This window comes from Globicephala melas, chromosome 2, assembly GCF_963455315.2.
Source record: "Globicephala melas chromosome 2, mGloMel1.2, whole genome shotgun sequence".
NCBI classification, from domain to species: domain Eukaryota; kingdom Metazoa; phylum Chordata; class Mammalia; order Artiodactyla; family Delphinidae; genus Globicephala; species Globicephala melas.
In genome coordinates this window covers 174334010-174353900 of record NC_083315.2, presented here as the reverse complement: position 1 = coordinate 174353900, position 19891 = coordinate 174334010, and the positions used below count along the sequence as shown (strand labels likewise).

The 19891-nt window shown below is 45.2% G+C and overlaps 1 protein-coding gene across 1 annotated transcript in view; it reads right to left on the bottom strand.

Annotated features, from left to right (window-relative positions):
* Positions 1-18210, bottom strand: part of DYNC1H1 (dynein cytoplasmic 1 heavy chain 1) — a 65717-nt gene extending 47507 nt beyond the window's left edge. The window contains exons 1-8 of the mRNA XM_030883351.2: positions 17801-18210; positions 10353-10440; positions 8194-8367; positions 7703-7958; positions 6979-7165; positions 4971-5242; positions 4652-4879; positions 575-1651 (exon numbers count right to left, since the gene is read on the bottom strand). Of these exons, the coding sequence (XP_030739211.1) occupies positions 575-1651; positions 4652-4879; positions 4971-5242; positions 6979-7165; positions 7703-7958; positions 8194-8367; positions 10353-10440; positions 17801-18053 (2535 nt within the window). The 5' untranslated portion in view covers positions 18054-18210. The remainder of the gene's footprint in view (positions 1-574; positions 1652-4651; positions 4880-4970; positions 5243-6978; positions 7166-7702; positions 7959-8193; positions 8368-10352; positions 10441-17800) is intronic.
* Between the last annotated feature and the right edge of the window lie 1681 nt (positions 18211-19891).

Below are 19891 nucleotides of genomic sequence, written 5' to 3'. Positions count from 1 at the left end.
TGTTGGCGTGAGAACACACGTGTGACTCTGTGGAGGAAGGGAAATGTATGGAAACGAGCAGCTTCCCCCCTTGCCCGCCCCTGTTCCCGGGAAGGGAGACCTCCGACTGTCAGTTTGGGAGGAGGATACCAACGCGCTCCGCTCAGCACTTTCCCTCGCTGGGAGCCGGCCGCGCACCAGACCAGTGGACTCTGTTCTGCCCGCAGTGGCAGCTGGGCAGCTGGGCGAGGGTCTGGGGTGGAAGTCCAGGTCTGGGGCAGACTGACCGCAAGCACCACGACTGCAGATCGAGAGCCCATTCTCCACGCAGCTTTACCAGTAATAAAGCTCTCGTGCCCTTCACCTCTCTACTGGTTTCCGACCTGAACTCGGGCTGTCACTTAACGGCTTCCCTAAAGCCGCAACACCATCCAGCAGCCCGGTGAGTGAAAGGCTGCTTTCTCCCTCTCAGCGGACTCGGCCCTAAGCTGTAGGGATCACGCGTGCCCTCTGCGGGGGAGCTAATGTATTAACGGATTAGCCATCGCTGGGTTTAGCTCATTCCCCGGACGTGGAGGATGAAAGCAGAACACACCTTTTCTTGGAAGTTGAAGACAGTCTCCGCTAAGCGCTGCACGTAGGGGTCGAGCTTGTAGGACTCCCACACCAAGGCGATGCCCTCCGCGATCAGAGCCTGCACCTCCTTTTTCAAGCCCGCGACCAGCAGGGAGATGGTGTTGCGCTCCTCCACCTTCTCACACGTGCGTTCGTAAGTCCGAACGCTCTCGATCAGCGAGATGGCAAACGGGTAGAGCTGGTTTGCTTGGTGAGCCTTGTTTACAATCGCCAGTGGGACTCGGAAGCCGAGCCACTTGAGGTTTCGAACTTCTTTGGAGAGCGTGATAATCTCGGGGAGAAAGTTAACCTTCAGCTTGAGGACGTTTCCGGACCGGCCCCGGACGCGCGTGCTCTCGATGGTGAAGATGCGGCCTGAGACGCCCAGGTTGCGCTGCTGCACCTTGCGGGCCCAGTCGTCAAAGATCTCCTGCGTGTTGAGCTTCATGCGGAAGCTGTCTCCGTCCTGCTTCAGCTTCTGCCCCTCCACGTGGTTCTCCCAGCCCTTGCCCAGCACGTCCTCCACACGCTTCATGTAGGCCGTCAGCTGTCGGTCGATCTGCTTCGCCCAAATGATGGACCCCGACACCGGTGGCAGGTCGCGCACGTGGCTCATCTTACACGCCTGGCTCTGCGGGTACTGGACCTTGAACTTGTCGTGCAGAGACTCGATGTCGTCCTTCACGCGCTGGATCAGCTGGGTCTGGTACTCGCGGATGGCCCCACGGATGTGAGGCCTGACAAACAGCGCGTTGAACCTGGAGAAAATCCTGAACATCTCATTGGCGTTCTTGGCCGTGCCGAGCTGATCTCGAAGGCGAGCGGTGATCCGGGTCTCCACCCTGTCGATCCTCTCGTCGTATCTCTTCATCGCAGCCTCCCAGGCCTCCGTGCCCTCTTTGGAGACGTCGAGCCCGTCCACCTCCTTGACATTCTCGTAAGCGAGGTTGACCTCCTCTATGGCGTTTGCGTCAGCAGCATCAAAGAGAACCTCGGCTACTTTCATGTCTTGGGGTTCGGGCACCTCTCCTTGGTTCTGCTGTGCCACTGCTGTGACCTGGAAGGAGAGGATTCGTAACGAAAACGTCTGCCAAATGAAGACTCATCCCGTCGCGCACAAGCAGCACACGCCACACAAGATGACCCGTCCACCACGCAGGTTCAACGTTTAGTCAAACGTTTTATAACTACAACTCAACGAGACCATGTAAGACATTATATGGTATGTTTTAACTCTGTGCTGGAAAGATCTTCTGACAATGTAGTTTTGTTGCTTAAGCTAAAAGAACATGTCTTAAAACCTGGGTTTGGGGTTCTTCCCTCTTCAGTGTTTAGACTATGATTAAAATTGCATTGGAAAGCTCAGGAATTCACAGGAGTGCTACGTACAAACTTAGTATCCAACATGCTTTTCCTTTTTCTTTTCTTTTTTTTAAACTTTAAATTATAATCCATCGGTCCATACCACAGTAGAGGGACAGATAAAGTGCTACGGTAACTGAGAAGAGTCCATTCAGTTCCCTTCATGCTACTGGAGAGACAGCAGAGTACACACAGGATCTTTGCCTCAGGAAATGTTAAGACTTCCAGGCATATCTCAGGCCCACACTCTCACAGAATTATAACACTAGGCAGGGGTCTTGATCTGGGGTCCACAGATGCCTCGAATGAAACTCAGACAGTCTGTGAATTTGTTTGGGGAAAATCATTATTTTCACTAACTCCCTAATTAAATTTAGCATTTCCTTCAATTACGAATGTGGGCTACAGCCACCGCTGTTCACAGTTCTGACTCTGTCATCAATAACTCCTTCCTCATCACATCACAGCTGTACACATCCTACGATCATGTTTATGCTCACTACTTCAAACTTATGGTATTAGGCCTGTCACTAGGTCTTGCTCATTTACATGTTCATGGAGAAGCACACAGATGACTAGATCACAATTTCAAAACTGCTGACAACTGTTTATTTGTAAACCTCTGCGTTTTAGTTTATGTATTTAAAAACATTCTGAGGACTCTGGGTGATGACAGTGTAGGAGCAAAAACTGGGCACGGTGATTAAGCAGCCATTTCAAGACAGCGGAAAACAAGCAATGGCGGCCAGCACCTTGAGCTGTGTCTGTATCAGGTAAGAGCAGTGAGCTGACGGCCGTCCTGCCCGGAGGGGCTCCCATCCGCCAGCTCAGGCAGGAAAACCCGCAGCTTTGCAGGTGGGAGGACAACAGCAATAAGCATAAAGGGGAGATTCTGGAAAAGACAGCCTGACGAGGGCCGAGGTACGAAATTACACGGACACACAGGAGACCCTGGGGAGTCCTGCAAGAATGAAAAGTCTGGGCAGATTTACAACTTGCTGTCAACCAAGAATTCTATAACTGGTCAAACTATCCTTCAAATATGAGAGTGAAATATTTTTCCCAATAAACGAGAAATGAGGGAAACTGTTGCCAGCAAACCTATGGAACAAGAAATACTAAAGCAAGTCCTTTAGGCTAAAGAGATAAGACAGCAGAGAGTAACTGAGGCCATAGGAAGGAATGAAGAGAACTGGAAACTATAAATCAGGGACAAACGTAAAAGACTGTATTATTATTTTTCTTTTCTTCTCCTGATTTTTCTAAGATATATATGACTGTTTAAAACAAAACTTGTAACACTGTATTGCTGGGTTTACAATACATGTAATAGGTATGTAATATACATGTATGGAAAGAACAGTGTTATTTCCACCGTTATAAGTACGACAAGCAGGAGGAGACAGGGCTACACCGGTTATGAGGTTCAGTCAGTACTGAGCACATCACGATAAATTAAAGATCTAGAGTAATCCCTAAAAAAGAAAATTCAAAGAAATACAGTACAAGTCTATAGAGGAATTAAAATGATATACTAAAAATAACACAAAAGAAGGCAGTACAGGAACAGAGAAACAACAAAAATGAGACAAATAGCAAATGGCAGGTCTAAATCCAACCATATCAATAATTATCTTACGTGTGAACAGACTAAGTAGTCCAAAAGACCGTTCTGAGAATGTATGTCTGCACACCTGAGTTTATTATACATCTTACAAATGTAAAGGACGTACATATTCCATATGGTTTACAAACAAAAAGAAAGCAGACAATGATCTTTTGAAACAATGATATCTGGGAAGAGGGACGTGGCAAAAAAGGGTCCAGACACCCTAGGCCAGAACGAATCAGCCCCAGTCTCAAGTCTCTCATGGACACAACGAAGGGTTAACATTTAAACCAACACACGCACACGTGTACATATAAATTAGTACCGCACTAAGTAAAAAGATGCCGAGGATGCGTTACTAACAATCTGCTCCACCCTGAATAGCAGGCACTCCTATCGGAGAATGAACCCTTCTAGACGGCATAATTTCTAGACTGGATCCCCCCCAACCCAACTAACAGCTTATTACAAAATTTTCAAACTACAGGAGGGTAGAAAGAATTCTAGACTGAATACCCATATACCGCCACCTAGAGCCTATAATTAACATTGGCTCTGTACTGGCTTTATCCTATATCTATCCACTTACCAACGCTTCTACCTATAAGTATTTCTGGACTGGGTTTTTTAAAGGGAGAAAGGCATTGGTGAAGAAGAGTGGTGGACTGAGAAGAGATAAAAAAGCACGAACAAAGAAAAGGAGTCATTTAATTCTTTTAATAAATCTGAGGCAAATGCAATTATTATCCACATTTTAGAGATAAGGGGTCTGGGGAAAAGGTTAAATAACGTGCCCCAGGCACATGGCTAGTTCAACGGTGGGATTAGGATTTAAACCCACGAAGTCTGGCTCTGGGGTCCATGCAATTTGGAGATGGGGATGAATCGATGGAGAATGTGAAAGATTTGAACTGAAACACCAGGATTCAGAATCACTCGATCTTAAAAGATTACAGTGACGGGTAAAAACGGAGCTAAGGAAGTACTTCACAGTATAAAACAGAAACAAGTAGTTAAATCTAAACAAAAAAAGAGAGAGGGTCATTCAAACAATGCACATACGAATTTCTAGAATGTGAATCACACCTGTGGCCTCAGGACCCTGACAATGACAGCTCTCAGCTGCTCGTGCTGGCGTCTAAACTTCCTCATCTGGTCCAGGCGAGCCTGAAGCTTCCTGTGGGCAGGGTTGATGCGCCACACCATCTTCAGGTTTTCTTCCCTTTTCCTTTTGACAATGTCTCTCAACAACACCTGGAGTTTCTCATATTCATCATCCCAAGTCTGAAAGACTTCAAAGCACGCGACCATAACCTGGTATATAATTTAAGAAAGGAAGTTTATTATTAAAGCGGATTTTCATCTCAGTGCCCCCAGGTTGGTTTTCTGATATATTACAACTCACTTTTTCAAATTCTTCATAAGCAACATGCATCAGTTTTCTAGTGCCCAGCACTTTGAGTAACTGAGAACTCAAGTCTCTTGAGATCGCCTCCACCAAACGCAGTGCCCTCTGAATGGGGTATTTTGTGTTTCGGATCTTTCTCAGATGGGTGAAAATTGCAACAAGTGCCTGCCTTATCTTGTCCAGCTCAGTGGCAGACAGCAAGTCATTCAGAGGAAAATCTTTCATCAGAGGATTGTAGTCATTCACAGTTTCCAAAGCCTGTTTCAGACCTAGATTAACATAGAAACAGTTAATGGTTTTCACATGAAGTGAGACAACTATAATGTTGTTATATGTCAGTTATACCACAATGAAAAAAAAAAGCAAAAAGATATTTCTTTTAGGTTTAAATACTGGTTAAGTAAACGAAAGTATATCCTCACAACAGAGCATTTTGATGTTGCAAAAGATTTACTGACACAGAAATTGTGCTATTTGAAAGAAAAGAGTGTTATTAACAAGATAATCCCAATGTGGTCTCATTATTGCTTTTTTAAGAATATCAGTCAACTCAGACAACTCATATGCACTCCAAAGGCTATGAGTGGTAGCCCCAAAGGTTTCATCTTTTTTTTGCTTTCTATATTATCTAAACATTCTAGTAATACCACCTTAGTATTTTTTTTAACATCCTTATTGAAGTATAATTGCTTTATAATGGTGTGTCAGTTTCTGCTTTATAACAAAGTGAATCAGCTATACATATACATATATGCTCATATCTCTTTCCTCTTGCATCTCCCACTACTTTAGTTGTTTTGTTTTGTTTTGTTTTTTTGCGGTACGTGGGCCTCTCACTGTTGTGGCCTCTCCCGTTGTGGAGCATAGGCTCCGGATGCGCAGGCCCAGCAGCCATGGCTCACGGGCCCAGCCACTCCACGGTATGTGGGAATCTTCCTGGACCGGGGCACGAACCCATGTCCCCTGCATCGGCAGGCGGACTCTCAACCACTGCGCCACCAGGGAAGCCCTACTTAATTTAAAAAAACTAGAATTTTATCATCCTTAAGAACAGTAAAATTTAAATTTTATACCCATGGCTCAAGTTAGGGGAATGTATTATGGACATGGAATCACAGAAAAACCTGGCTCCTGGTCTGTTTTTTTTTTTTTTTTTACTTCCTCTGGCATAAGATTTACAAAAGAAATGTATTAGGAAAGAAATAAAGGTTTCAGAGGTATTAAAAAATTCAAGGTATACACTTCAGTACTAGTGAGTGCCCATATCCCAGTGCCCATATCCCAGTGAACGTATGCAGTATGACCAAAATAACTGGAAGGTTTCCACCCGGAATTCCCTCTAACATGTAACATGTGGGCACCACAACCTTTTTTGGAGGCGAAGAAAAGAACATGACAACTGCTGCAGTCCTGATGACTTGTTCTAACACGTCTCTGGTGGGCACAGAGTGGTAGAGCAATGTCCACCCATGGCCAGTCATTCCACATTTGTGTGCCTGGTACATGCTCATTCAACATCACTCCCCCTGCTGCCTGTTCAGAAAATAACTTTATCTTGACTACTTTTCAGAACAGGGAGGAGGGCAGAGAACAGAGGAAAGGGGTAGGTAAATAGCGGAAGAGAAAGTACTGACCAGCTCTCCTTCCACAGCCCTGTGGGCAAAGAACTTCTGCTTAACATAAACTGTGTTTCTGCTTAGATTGTCAAAAGCACACTTGACTTTACACTAAAAAAGTACAGCCTACTCAAGGAACCAAGTAACTGAGAAAACAGGAGGGAAGCTCCCAGCGTCCCCTGTACTCATGCCTAGAAACTGGCTTATGTTCTTAAAACCCTGGAAGGGAAAGGGAGGTATGTGAGAGAATCATTTTCATTACCTAGAGCTGGGGGAAAGATGAGATAAGTTGCCAAGTAAACAGTCAGAAAAGATGGTGCATCTATTCATTTTCATCACAAAACCCAGGTCAACAGCTTATTGATCAGACTATCAGCTCTAGTTCTTACCTGTGTCAGTGTCGAAGCTGACGGTGGCATGGAAACGCTTGCCGTGTTTCAAGATATCCAGCGTCAGGAGAACTTCTGGGCTCTCTCGTTTCTCCTGGATGCGGTATAACGCACGTTCCAAGTTTAGCCAAAAACTGATTTCCTGTAAGGCAGTTCCTGAGGCAGGATCTCGATCAAGTTTGGTCACCTTAAATATAAAATAACATTCAAGAGTATTCAGCATTTAAACAAAGGTAAAAAACGTACCGTTAACTAAGAACATGCATTATAATTTAGTTTTTACATTTCAAGCAGATTTCCTTCCTTGTATTATAAGCGGTTTAGTTTGAAATCAAAGGTCTGGACTTCCCCGGAGGTCCAGTGGTTAAGACTCCACGTTCCCACTGCAGGGGGTGCGGGTTCGATCCCTGGTTGGGGAACTAAAATGCTACATGCCACAAAGCACAACCAAAAAAAAAAAAAAAAAAGAAATCAAAGGTCTGAGACAGCTGAGATTAGCGCTCTCTCAGGGATGGTATTTAAACCATGTCACACGGTACCCTTGACCACTCCACTCCACCCCTGGGCCGACATTAATCCTCCACTGAGCATTCCCAGGACCAGTGGGAGGTACTGCTAACAGTCATCACAGAATTCACCTCGTTGACAAGAACTCGGACCAGTTTTCTCACAGATATTAAAGAGTAAAGCGTTTTACATGACATTTTCAATACTGTGCTCTTACTTTTTGAATTTCTCGGATCCAGCGGTTAACTCCAGATTGCAACTGATTGAGAAAAGTTGGGTCTTCAACCTTATCTCCAAAGTCTGTAACTTTCGGCTTTTCTCCACGCTCATAACACTGTTTTGCAACATTTGTAATAATTGGATGAATGGGCAGGCTGATCTCTGGAATTTCAATATTCTGCTGCAGGTGAAGGAGTCCCATTTCAAGTTCTGCAATCTTTTTTTCAACGGAAGGAGCCATTTTATCACCATCCCTAAAAAGACAGGAAATGCCTCAAACTTTAGCGCTATTGGTCTCCAAAGAGATTCTATCATCTCAGGTCTGTCAAATGTTAATAATACACATTTTCTTAATGCAACCGATTTACACCCTCTTGGTTTACTAGCTTTTCCCTCCCGATTTCTGAATTTTACATCATCTTCCACAGCGTGTTGTGAACGTTAAGTAAAACACGGCATTCAAACTAACAAAGGAAAAATGGTTTTTACCTGTCTGCCTTGCCAGACTCTCTGATATAGGACTTAAAAAAAGGAGCCACCGCATTGCTAATGAAAGAGTGCAAGGTTTCATACGGCGAGTCTTCACTGAGTGTGAGGACGCGGAGCTGGGACGACACTGGCTTGTCTGCATCAATCACTGGAGTCCGTTTAATGAATGCCAGGCTGAAAGAACGGAAAAGAAGAAATTAGAACAGAGTCTCATTCTTCATCAGTTTCAGTAACTGCAGCCTTCTTTGTGTTGCATGCAAACTAAAAATTCATTTGAATGTTTTAATTTTTAAATCATATTAGGAATAGACTAAATTGTTGCTTTTCTAATAGTGAAATACATTGCTTCTCTTTCTTTACTCACCTATGTGAGAACTAGCGAATCAAGGTTAAGGTTATAACATGTGACCATGAAAGCAGACCAAGTTAGTTTATCTCACATGGGGGTTGAGTTCATAACCTTGCCCTCAGGAAAACTAACCTCCCTAGCAATTGCAAGTTACTAAGCCCCGATTAACTTAAATCCGATCTCATAATAATTTGTCCCATTCATTTACGGCATTGAATCACATGTCAACTTGACTAAACAAAAGTCACCTGCAGGTTGAAGTGATGAGAGGACACTCCAGGCCCCTGCAGCCTGGCCTAAACCAACCCTTCCAGTTTCATTTCCTGCTACACACCCCCTACCCCACCTGAGACACCCTTTAAGCTACATGGCCCATTCTCTAAACTTCATGTGCTTTTGTGTAGTTGCTTAAGAAACCTATATTCATCTGCTGAAATTCCAAGTAACCCCCAAAACCCAACTCCAGCATCACTTCTCCCGTGGGGCCATCCCTAAGCAGGAGCAATCTCCCCAGTCTTCATGTTTCATGGTATTCTACACCTCTAAGATTTGGCCAAGTATCACAGCTAGTTGTGTATCTGCCATCCTTTCTCCCAAAAGACCATAAACTTCTTGGGAAAAGGAGCTATGTTTTATTCCTTTGCACACCTACTGCTGTATCTTACACATAACAGGTGCTCAAAGGTGGTTGAATTAACAGCTTCAACAGAAGCAATATTTGAATTTTCCAGTTCTCAATATTACGTATATGTACTTTATACATAATACTTCACATTATTCTAAAAAGTCAGTGAAGCTTCCTGATGTGACACGCTGAGAAGGAACACAGTCACAGTAGTATTCCTGCTGAAAATGTGCAACTTGACTGTAACCATGGAGAAACATCAGACAGATCCAATGGAGGGGCAGTCCGTCAAACTACTGGCCTGCACTTATCAACAATGGCAATGTCATCAAAGACACAGAAAGAAAGACACAGAATTGGATTCTGGATCATGGGAGAAATACTGTAGGGGACATTATTGAGAAAATATGAATATGTACTATACTTAGCGTAATACTGTACCAAAATTTCTGGAATTTGAAAATTGTACTGAGGCTGTGAACAAGAATGTTTTTGTTCTTAGGAAATGCTGCGAAGTATTTAGGGATAAAGGGGCAGGTTGTCTATAACTCTCAAATGGTTCAGGAAAAAAAATGATGATGCAAACGTGGCAAATGTTAACTGACATCTGGGAGTTCTACATGCTACCCATGCAACACTTGTAAGCTTGAAATTATTCAAAGTAAAAAGTTTTAAAAAGCCAAGGCAAGGTAAACATTTATGCACTTGAATTTGAATATGTCTACTGGAGTATAAACTGGCACAACCTTTTTAAAAGGTGGGAGATCTGGTAACACACATTAAAGACTTCAATGATGCATCGCATCTGAACCAGTAATGCTATCTTTAGGGATTTATCCTAAAAAGAATCAGACCGGTGTACCCATGAATGTTTACTGCTTACTTGTAATAATGGAAACTCAGGTATACTCTGAGAGCATTATTATTAGATATGCTAAGTACGTTACGGCTCAAACCTAGAATGGATGATGCCATGATATGGCAATTAAAATAAAAATATTTTAGATTTTATACTGACTTGGAAATCCTCTTAATTTGAATAAATAAAATCAAAGATAAGAAACTGAATTAAAGAGCAGAAATCTTTTGAGTGTTTTCTTAGCATCTTTGTCTGAGTCGATCAGGATTTACATTTAATCCTCACAAGTTTATAGTCCAAAATAATGGTATATTCATACTACTCACCTATTGGACTTAACTCCATAATGAATGTCTATGTTGATGTTATAGGAAATAAATTCTTTTTCTTCTTCTCCTTCATCACCAACATCCTCTACAAATCATAATAAATATTCTATCAAATTCATGTCAGTATTCCAATTTTTAATTTATCAACTGTTCAGAGCACGACTAGCCTCACCCCAACCCCAGCCTGGCGTTTAAACCCCTACGTGACTCGGCTCTACCGAATTCTCCCTTCTACCCATTTTTTCTGACTGCTGACCCAGGCACTTATTTGCTGTGGGATCTCGGGCAAGGTTCTTAACTTCTTGGCATCTCCGTTTCCTTGTTTGTAAACTGGGGACGCACTGGCATGCCTGGGTCGTTGAATGACTGACTGAGCCGCTGCCTAGAGTGGGCCCCGGCCCCAGGGCGGTGCTAGGTGGTGTCCGATAAGGCCAAGTTCTCCCCACCGCATCCCAGCAGTCTCATCCCCTGTGCTCCAGTCACAGAGGTCGCTTCCCACCCCCAGCCCCAGGGTATTCTGCTCAGGTGTCTACTCAGCACTTGCTATGCGACAGGCATTACTTTAGGCGCATCACACATCTACCCCTCAACGACACTATGGGGCTTGGCATGACTATTATTATTATTATTTTCCAAGCAAGGAATGTAAGTAAATTGCCCTCAGACATGTGACTGGAAAGGGACAGAGTGAAAATTCAGAAGTCTGATTCCAAACCCAGGCTCCTCAACAGCCTGCCCTCTTCCCTCTTTAAGGCCCCTCCAGGGAAGCCCCCAGCAAGAAGCATCCCCAGGTCACCAAGGGGGCATTCACCTGGCTGTCCCCTCTGCTCTTACGGCGCTTTCACAGCCTGCTCTGGGGTCAATTTAGGAATACAGCAGTGATTTGAAAAAGCTTACTGGAATTTAATGCTAAGATAACTCAAGACACATGCGAATAAAATTTCTAGATAAAAATGAAAATTGAAAAATTAATATAAAAATCATAAAAATGGGAAGTAATACAAACCTCTGGATCTAGTACTGATCAGCTAGATGGGTACACCCTCTAGCTGAATCATCTTTGGGACGACATACTGTATGGAATAACTGCATTAGCAAAAATTAATATCGAAGGATTAATCTAACTTGATATGTACGATTCACCTTCACTTCTACGTCATGGTGTAATAACAAAGGCAGTAGACTTAACTAAGTGATCTCGGGAAAGTCATTTTTCTTCCTGTCAGCTTCAAATTCGTAAAACGTAAAAGGGGCAACAGAGGAGGGGGTGGGATATGAAATTAGGTGGTCTAAAAGGTTTCTATAAATGCTAAAAACTACGCACAAAAGCTATTTGCTTCTTTCGTTTTAAGATGAGACAAATACAAAATTCACACTAAAAGAATATAAAGTATTAGTATATTTATTTATATATATATATAAATATATATTCATCAAGACAATTACTCTTCCAAAATGTTGTTTTTAGTATAATTTTAGGAAGGAGAGGAGGAGTGAGTGGCGGAACATTTTCGTATGCCAGTGACTTCCTAGCTGTTTTTTGGGGTTTTTTTTTGCCGTACGCGGGCCTCTCACTGTTGTGGCCTCTCCCGTTGCGGAGCACAGGCTCCAGACGCGCAGGCTCAGCGGCCATGGCTCACGGGCCCAGCCGCTCCGCGGCATGTGGGATCCCCCCGGACCGGGGCACGAACCCGTGTCCCCTGCATTGGCAGGCGGACTCTCAACCACTGCGCCACCAGGGAAGCCCCCTAGCTGTTTTTTAAAATTACTAACTACCTGAAAAAACCCCCAAACCAACCAACTGAGTTTTTCTAACTACTGAAATGTGGACATACCACAAGATAAGATAAATCATACTGCCTGAAACCTATCAAACATATAATTGCAATCTGTAAAACACAAAGACAAAGAGTATAAGGAAATACCCCCAACCTAAAATAGTTGTCAGGGTGGTGGGATTATGAAATATTTTTGGAACTTTCAATAATGCTGTTCTATGACTTATATAAAATATGTCATTAAGATAACACCCAAACAATAAATAGACAATAAAAGTAACATTCTACAATCACCAAAGGAAATTACTAAGTAAAAAATATGCTGTAACCTTGAATCATATCTTCCTCCCGGACAGAGCGGCATCCTCTATACAAATAAAATCATACAGAAAACATGCCAACTGGACACAACATCTAACCACATCCCCAGCACATCCTAATGCGAACAGGGTTACAGGAACTGGCAGCAGGCCAGGTGATGAGTCACGGCTGTCTGGGGACCACTGTGAACGCCCAGCCCAGCCCAGCCCGCGCTAGGAATAACACTGCAATGCAGCAGGAGACGGCTGGGCTCGGGAACGCACACAGGATGACATAATCCTCAGACACGGGTATGCAAAATACGTGTCCTCTACTGCTCTGTAAAAGTCTAACTTCCTTTGATGACAGTAATTTATGCAAGTCATTATTAATATCAGCCACAAACTACATTTTGGATTAGTTTTTTAACGCTCTTCCCCATAAATACGAAGATCCTATGAAGTCTGAGGATGTCTGATTCCCGTTATAAAGAACACATGACACTGTTTTATAAACTGCCGAACAATTTAAACTTTCCTGCCTCTTTATAAATTATTGTATTTTCCAAATAACAATAATTCTATTTCTGCAGAAACTTTAAAAAAAATTGTTTAAAGGAGGAGAGAAAGACACTTATTAGTTGATTCCCAACAAAGAGGGTACTAATCCTGCTATATACGAACACCATCTGCACGTTTATCAGGTAATACCACTTTCGGTAAAGTCTGAACCAGTTTCCTAATGATGCTAAAGTTACTGGTTAATACACAACAGACTGATACTGTGCTGCCTACTAACACATTCAGGGAACTAAAATACCAGCGCAGACAGGCTGCGCCCGACTCTCGAGTTCCTGTGCTGCAAGCCATACTGATACATCTTACAGCGCCCTGTGGACATTTCTTTGGTTAACTTCTGAGAGTTTATCAAATTCCTAGAGATGTTCAAAATGTCATTTAGCACTATTCTGCATATGCTTCTACTGAAAGATGAATGTATTTCAAAGTACAAGTGATTTGTATCATTACCTTGTGAATTAGGTAAGCAATGTGCCTCATTTAATGAAGTACAAACAGATGCACATTCAATTACCTTACGACTCATACCACCTCTCCTAGGTAGATGGGTATGTGTCCGCAGACCGGTGAGCAGGCAACTGGAAAGGGGTGAGGGGAGGCTGCGGGCTCCCCTGCCCTCGGTCATCCCCTCCCTCCCTCTCCCCTCCCAACGTTCTCCAGCCACAGGGCAAGCCTCCTCTCAAGCTACCAAACGAAGCCAGTCATTTTCTTTGGCCAGATGACGTGTTACGTGTTCCTGGCTCTCTTTATCTTTCCTTTTCTTTTCCCTTTAAAATCCAAACAGACTCCTAATACCACATTACTTTGGGCGATTCGCTGTCGTACACTCCCTCCTGGTACGCGCCCTCCTGGTAGCTCTCCGCTTTCCCATCCCTGGTACTTCCTCCAGCCACCTTGACGTCCACCCGCCCTTCTGTCCTCCTTCTGAGGCCGTGACTTCTTCGCATCCACTCCCTGCCCCGCACAAGGCTAAGAGTGTGGTGAGCGTCTTGAGTCTTCTCCTCCATCAAAACATTGTTGGGAATTTGAAAGGAGGGTTGAACCCCATGTAATCCTTGTACACAAGGTAAAACTGGGGCTCCTCTTGACATTTCCAGAAAAAAAGAGAAGGAAGTGAAAAAAACTAAGTCAGTGATGCCTAAAGGATTTAAGACTTCATGCTTTTTAAGGCTAACACTAATTCAAAAGAAATAATTGCTATGAAGTAAATGAAAACAAACACTCCTATTTAATGGATACCAAGGAATTCAACAGAGAAATTAGTTCTTAGGTTTCAGAATCCTTCTTAAAACATCCTTTTCCTAACTGGGTCTTAAAATCCTGCGGTTTTGGTTTCCTCACTCATGACAGAGGCGCTGGACTAAATCTCTCCCTCCGTTCCCAGCCATGATGCTGAGAGTCGAAATTTCCATCTGTCTTTACTTTTTAAGAAGAAGTAACGACTGCTTCCCCTTTCCTGTACATGAATTCCACTCACTACGAAACACCTCACTTTAAACAGCATCTTGCTGCAGACTGCTTTGTCCTGCAGAGGGTGGGGGGCCCACTATGGCGTGACAGCACAGGACAGCAAGAACTCAGGCTGGCGGACTCCTGGCCCAGTGCTCCAAGACAGTGCCACGTCACGGCAAGTGTTTCCTATTAATTTATTAATCATTTTATTAACCATTTTGGGGTCTAAGCCAGAAATGAGTACTTTTTACTCATCCATCTACTACATTTCTTCTCTTTTTAGGGAAATTAAGTCCTCAGAAAAATAATGTTTAAAACTCCACAAAAACATACCTCTCCGTACGCCACCGCGTCTCTAGGAAGCTGAGTCCTGCAAGGAGCAATGGCTTTCTTCCAGACTCCAGTCATCTCTGCACTAATGAAGAGCGTAAAACCCCCTGCCTGGTCCCAGACAAGCCCTGGAACCACCACTCCAGCAGCTGCAAACCGCAGCATCCTTACCAGTCCCTACCTTCACCACCCAACCTTTCACGGGACAGAACACACCCCAAAATGCACTTCAGGTAAAAAGCGCTACAAAAGTGTCATTAACATCGTAATATGCCTATCACGTAGGGATCACCCACCTGGTCATACTTTTAGAAGTACGCTATGAGGAAAACAATTTTCTATAGGCCAGGAATTACAGGAAGGAGATTTCTCTTTTTAAAACGGGGAGCTACAATTTGACATTCCCTTTCACCAACTCTTCACTATCAAAATTAACTGTTAGGGGGCCTTCCCTGGTGGTCCAGTGGTTAAGACTCCGCGCTTCCCCTGCAGGGGGCACGGGTTAGATTCGATCACTGGATGGGGGACTACGAGCTCGCAGGCCAAAAAAAAAAATGATCTAGTGTTACAGTCACTACCTTTATTCTACACTTTAAAGGCGGCTTTACTTTAACAAAAAAACTTTAAAGCTAGCTGGAGTACTTAAAAAAACATATAGAGATATACCTTCATATAAAAAAAAGCTTCTATATACAATTACATGTGTTTGGAAAATTCTTTCCATAAAAAAGGGGGGAAGTGGGGGGAAGATAAAGTAAAAGTAACTTCTCCTGTTCATTAAATAAGTTATATGACTTCATTGTTGGTGGCGGTCTTTATTCAGTTCAAACCATTCAGATTTATTCTCCACATCATAATGCAAGCCTGCCTTTTCACCGTAAGTAACTACTGGATGTTCGTATTTGATTAAATGTGCAAATGGCAACGCTACCTCATAAAAACCAGCCGTCCTTCTAAGTGACCTGGGCTAACACTTATGTCTAAATTATGCTAGTGTAGCCAGGATGCTAAGAAGACTGATGGGACGCCATAGTTCTTCCTCAGATTTTTGTAAGTGAAAAATAAGTTAAGACAGGTTGAATTACTAGAAATACTTCCAGGACTTTTATAAATCCAGGAATGAGATAGGATTTCAACTGCAGACAGTCTCATTACCTAGTCAACATTCAAAAGTGCAAGTCATTATGGAGCCAAGATTTGGATCCGTGGATACTCGCTCTGCTGAAAGGAGAAAATGGACCCATCAAGAAAACAGAGGTGATTTGCACCAGAAAGCATTCAACAGAAATAGGGTCCCCCTCCAATAACTTTAGCAAAGTTCAATTCTAAGTTGTTTGAGAAAAGTGAATCACTGAGGAGCACTCTAGAAGCAAAGAACAAAACCTACCATTTTTTTCTGTAAAAAAGAAACGGAGACCTAAGATGGAAATCACTGATTTCAAAACAAAAACTGTGCAATGAAAATATGATCAAGAATCAGCCAAGGTAAAGCTACTCAAAATACAATAACAATGCAGATTAAAATGTATTTTAATAAAATAATGTATATTCATTAAAAAACGACCAGAAAGACAGATATCAAAATGCTGACAGTGGTCATATCCAGGTCGAAGGATTTCAGGTGGCTTTAATTTTATCTGTATACTTTAATTTTCTATTGTGACTATATACTTTTTTTGAAAGAAAACAGATGAGTCAAAAAAAATTTTTTTTTAAACAGTAGCAGTTTCCATGCAGGAAAACAACCCCAAACACTCGCTGGGTCACACTCGCTGACCCTCCTGCAGAGGTCAATGCTACAATGAAGCATCTCCTGAGTAGGAAAAACCTTTGAAAGAAACAAACTATCTGCAAGGAACTAAGTGTGTGTAGGGGAGCGGTGAGGCAGAGAGTTGAGATTCTCTTACTGACAGAACCATACAGCCTTTGAGATTATAAGAAGCTTGTCTCCGAACACTTTCAGACAATGCCCAATCCTTGGTGCTAAGCTAGCATTTACCTGGACATCATCCTTGGCTTCCCGGATGGACGGTGCCACACCCAGACATGTGCTGTCAAATAAGCTCGCCATTGGCTACAAAATGGTCTGAAAGCATCAAGGGGAAACCCTCCCTGAAGGCAAGCTCCACTCTCAAGAGGAACCTAGGCTTGCTTTTGGGAGGTCACTATTTGAGGAGACTGCTGGAATATGCAAACCTTTTGTCCCGTCCCTCCACTAGGTGCCTAACCAAAGTCTCTCTCCTTTTAAGATCTGTAAAATAGATTCAAAGACCACGGGGCCATCATTAGGATCATCTAAGCATCACACAAATACAAGGCATGATGAAGGAAAACAAGCAGTGGGCTGGACACTGAGATGCTGAGTCTAGCCTAGGGAGTAGGATTAGCTGGTGTGACCTTGGGGCAGTCACTTCGACTGAGCCTCAGTTTTCTCGCGTCTGAAGTGGGCAGATGCACCCACTCAACAGGGACAGCATTAAGTCCAAGAGGGAGACCTGCGTGCGCTATCCACCTAGAACAGTGATGCCCCGCTCGCAGCCGGGGCTGTCACTGTCACTCCTCGGGCCTCGGCATCTGGGTCCGCACAAGGCAGAGGCTGGGATGCCCGCCGGTCAGGGCTCCCCCAGCTCCGGCTCGCCAGTATCTCCCCCTACACCCGGACGATCGAAGGACCACAATCCAGGCTGCCCCCGGCGCCACCCCTGACACATCCCTCCCGAGGCCGGCCTTGGCCTGGACGCAAATCGAAACCGAAAAGCCCATGTGACATTGGAGGCCGGGATGCGGCCTCCGCCCGCGCTCAGCCCGGGAGACGCTGTCTCCACCCAACTCGGCCATTTTGAGGCCGAGCTGACAAAGCGATCCCATTGTTGCGGGTGACGGCGAGGCTGGGCGACCTCCTCCGTCCTCGCGACCCGGAAGGGGGCACCCTGAGGCCCCGGCGTTAAGGGGTGTGGCGGGAGCGAGGCGGGGCGCCGGGGGACCCACCGCAGCCCCGGCCCCGCACCTTTGAGCGTGGAGCGCTCCACCAGGACCGTGTGCACCTGCGGGTCCGAGAGGAACTTGCGCATCTGCTCCAGGGCGCTCTTCTCCTCCAGCGCCGCCTCGAGCGCGGCCGGGGCCTCGCCGCCATCCTCCAGCAGCAGCGGCACCAGCTTGCGCAGGTGCTTCTGCAGCACCGACACGTCGGCCACGTTCTGCACTGCCGACACCTCCAGGCCGGCCGAGCCGTCCTCGCCACCGCCCCCGGGCTCCGACATGGCGCCGCGCTCGGGACCCGCAGGCAGCGCTGAGAAGGCGGCCGCGACTCGGCGCGAGAGCGAGCGGGCGGACGCACGAGAGAAACGAGCAGCACAAGCCGACCGCCCGCTAGCCCACTGCCGACTGAGGAGAGGGAGCGCCGGCTCCTCCCTAAAGGCCGCCGCCCGCCGGCCCCGCCCCGCCGCCGCCGCCGCCCGCCTCCCGTCGCCCGCGGCCGGCACCCGCCGCAGCCACTGGGCCCCCTCACGGTACCGACGTCACGACGTCGCGCTCAGGCGGCCCGGGTGACTCCGCCGCGCAGCCTTCTGGGACTCGTAGTTCCAGTGTTGGGCGGGGCTCCGCAGTACCGACACCTCAAGCCCTAACGGTGGGAACTTGCGGGGGGCGGTGAGAGGTGGTCAGGGACTACGTCTGTCCTGTTCACTGCTGTGGACTCAGCGAACGGCACAGAGTCTGAGACACTGCACTAATACTGAATGAATGAATGGTGTTAACGAGCTAACGTGTTTTGAGCATTTAGCCTGTGCCTGACATTGTTCTAAGCACTTAACCTGTGTAGTTTCTTTGAACGAATGAATGACTACGATGTGTTGAGCTAGAATATAGTCATCTGTGTTATTAAATATACATAGGGAGACTGAGGATCTTTTTCAGAGGGAGAGGAGATGAGGGAAGTGTCACATTGCTAGGCTGGAAAGAAGGAGGTTGGGAGGGGACGTTCCCAGAGCAGGAAGCAGCTTCTGCAAAAGCAGAGAGGCCTGACTGTAGGAGCGATGTACGGGAAAGCCAGAAGGTGACACTTGAACGGTGGGGTGAAGCCTGGCTGTTGTAGGTTCTGGTTGCTAATGGCAAAATAATTCCCCCCAGAATGCCGTGAGGACCACGGGGGAGTGGTCCTACAAGCATCCACCTAGAACAGCAGCCGGGGCTGACGCTGTCGTTCCGATGGCCTCAGCATCTGGGTCCACACAAGGCAGGGACTGCCGTGCCTGCCCAATAAGTTTCCCCCCAGCTCCCATTTGCCTGGACCTCCTCCAGTACACCGAGATGACATAAGGGCCAGAATGGAGGCTGCCCACATTCTTGGTTTAGAAATGACAGTTATTATAAGGAGCAGTAATTGGCTTTTGAAAGTTCAAACTCATCACTCGCTTCTTAAGTTTGGTGGAGGAAGGGAAGCCAAAGGTGCTATTTTTATATCAAAGTGCACAGTCAGAGAGCTGAATCCTGATTGGTAGAACGATGATGGGATGATTTGATTTCCCCAAATCATCTTTGGAAAACTGCAAAACACGCAGTATGCCTATTCTTGTTCAGTTACCCAGTGCCAAGCCCCAGGAACTGCTGGAACATGAAGACTAATGAGATGATTCTTGTCTTTAAGAAGCTCATGGCAGAGGGGACAGATTAATATCCCATCCTCCTCCTGCCTTCCATCAGTCCACTCTTCTTTTTCTGTGGAATTTTTAAAATTGAAGTATAGTTAATGTACAATGTTGTGTTAGTTTCAAGTGTACAGTAAAGTGATATATATATATATCTGTTTCAGATTCTTTTCCGTTATAGGTTAAGATTTTTTTAAATTAATTAATTAATTTATTTTTGGTTGCATTGGGTCTTCGTTGCGGTGCGCAGGCTTCTCATTGCAGTGGCTTCTGTTGCTGCGGAGCACGGGCTCTAGGTGCGTAGGCTCAGTAGTTGTGGCACATGGGCTCAGTAGTTGTGGTTTGCAGGCTCTAGAGTGCAGGCTCAGCAGTTGTGGCGCACGGGCTTAGTTGCTCCGTGGCATGTGGGATCTTCCCCGACCAGGGCTCGAACCTGTGTCCCCTGCATTGGC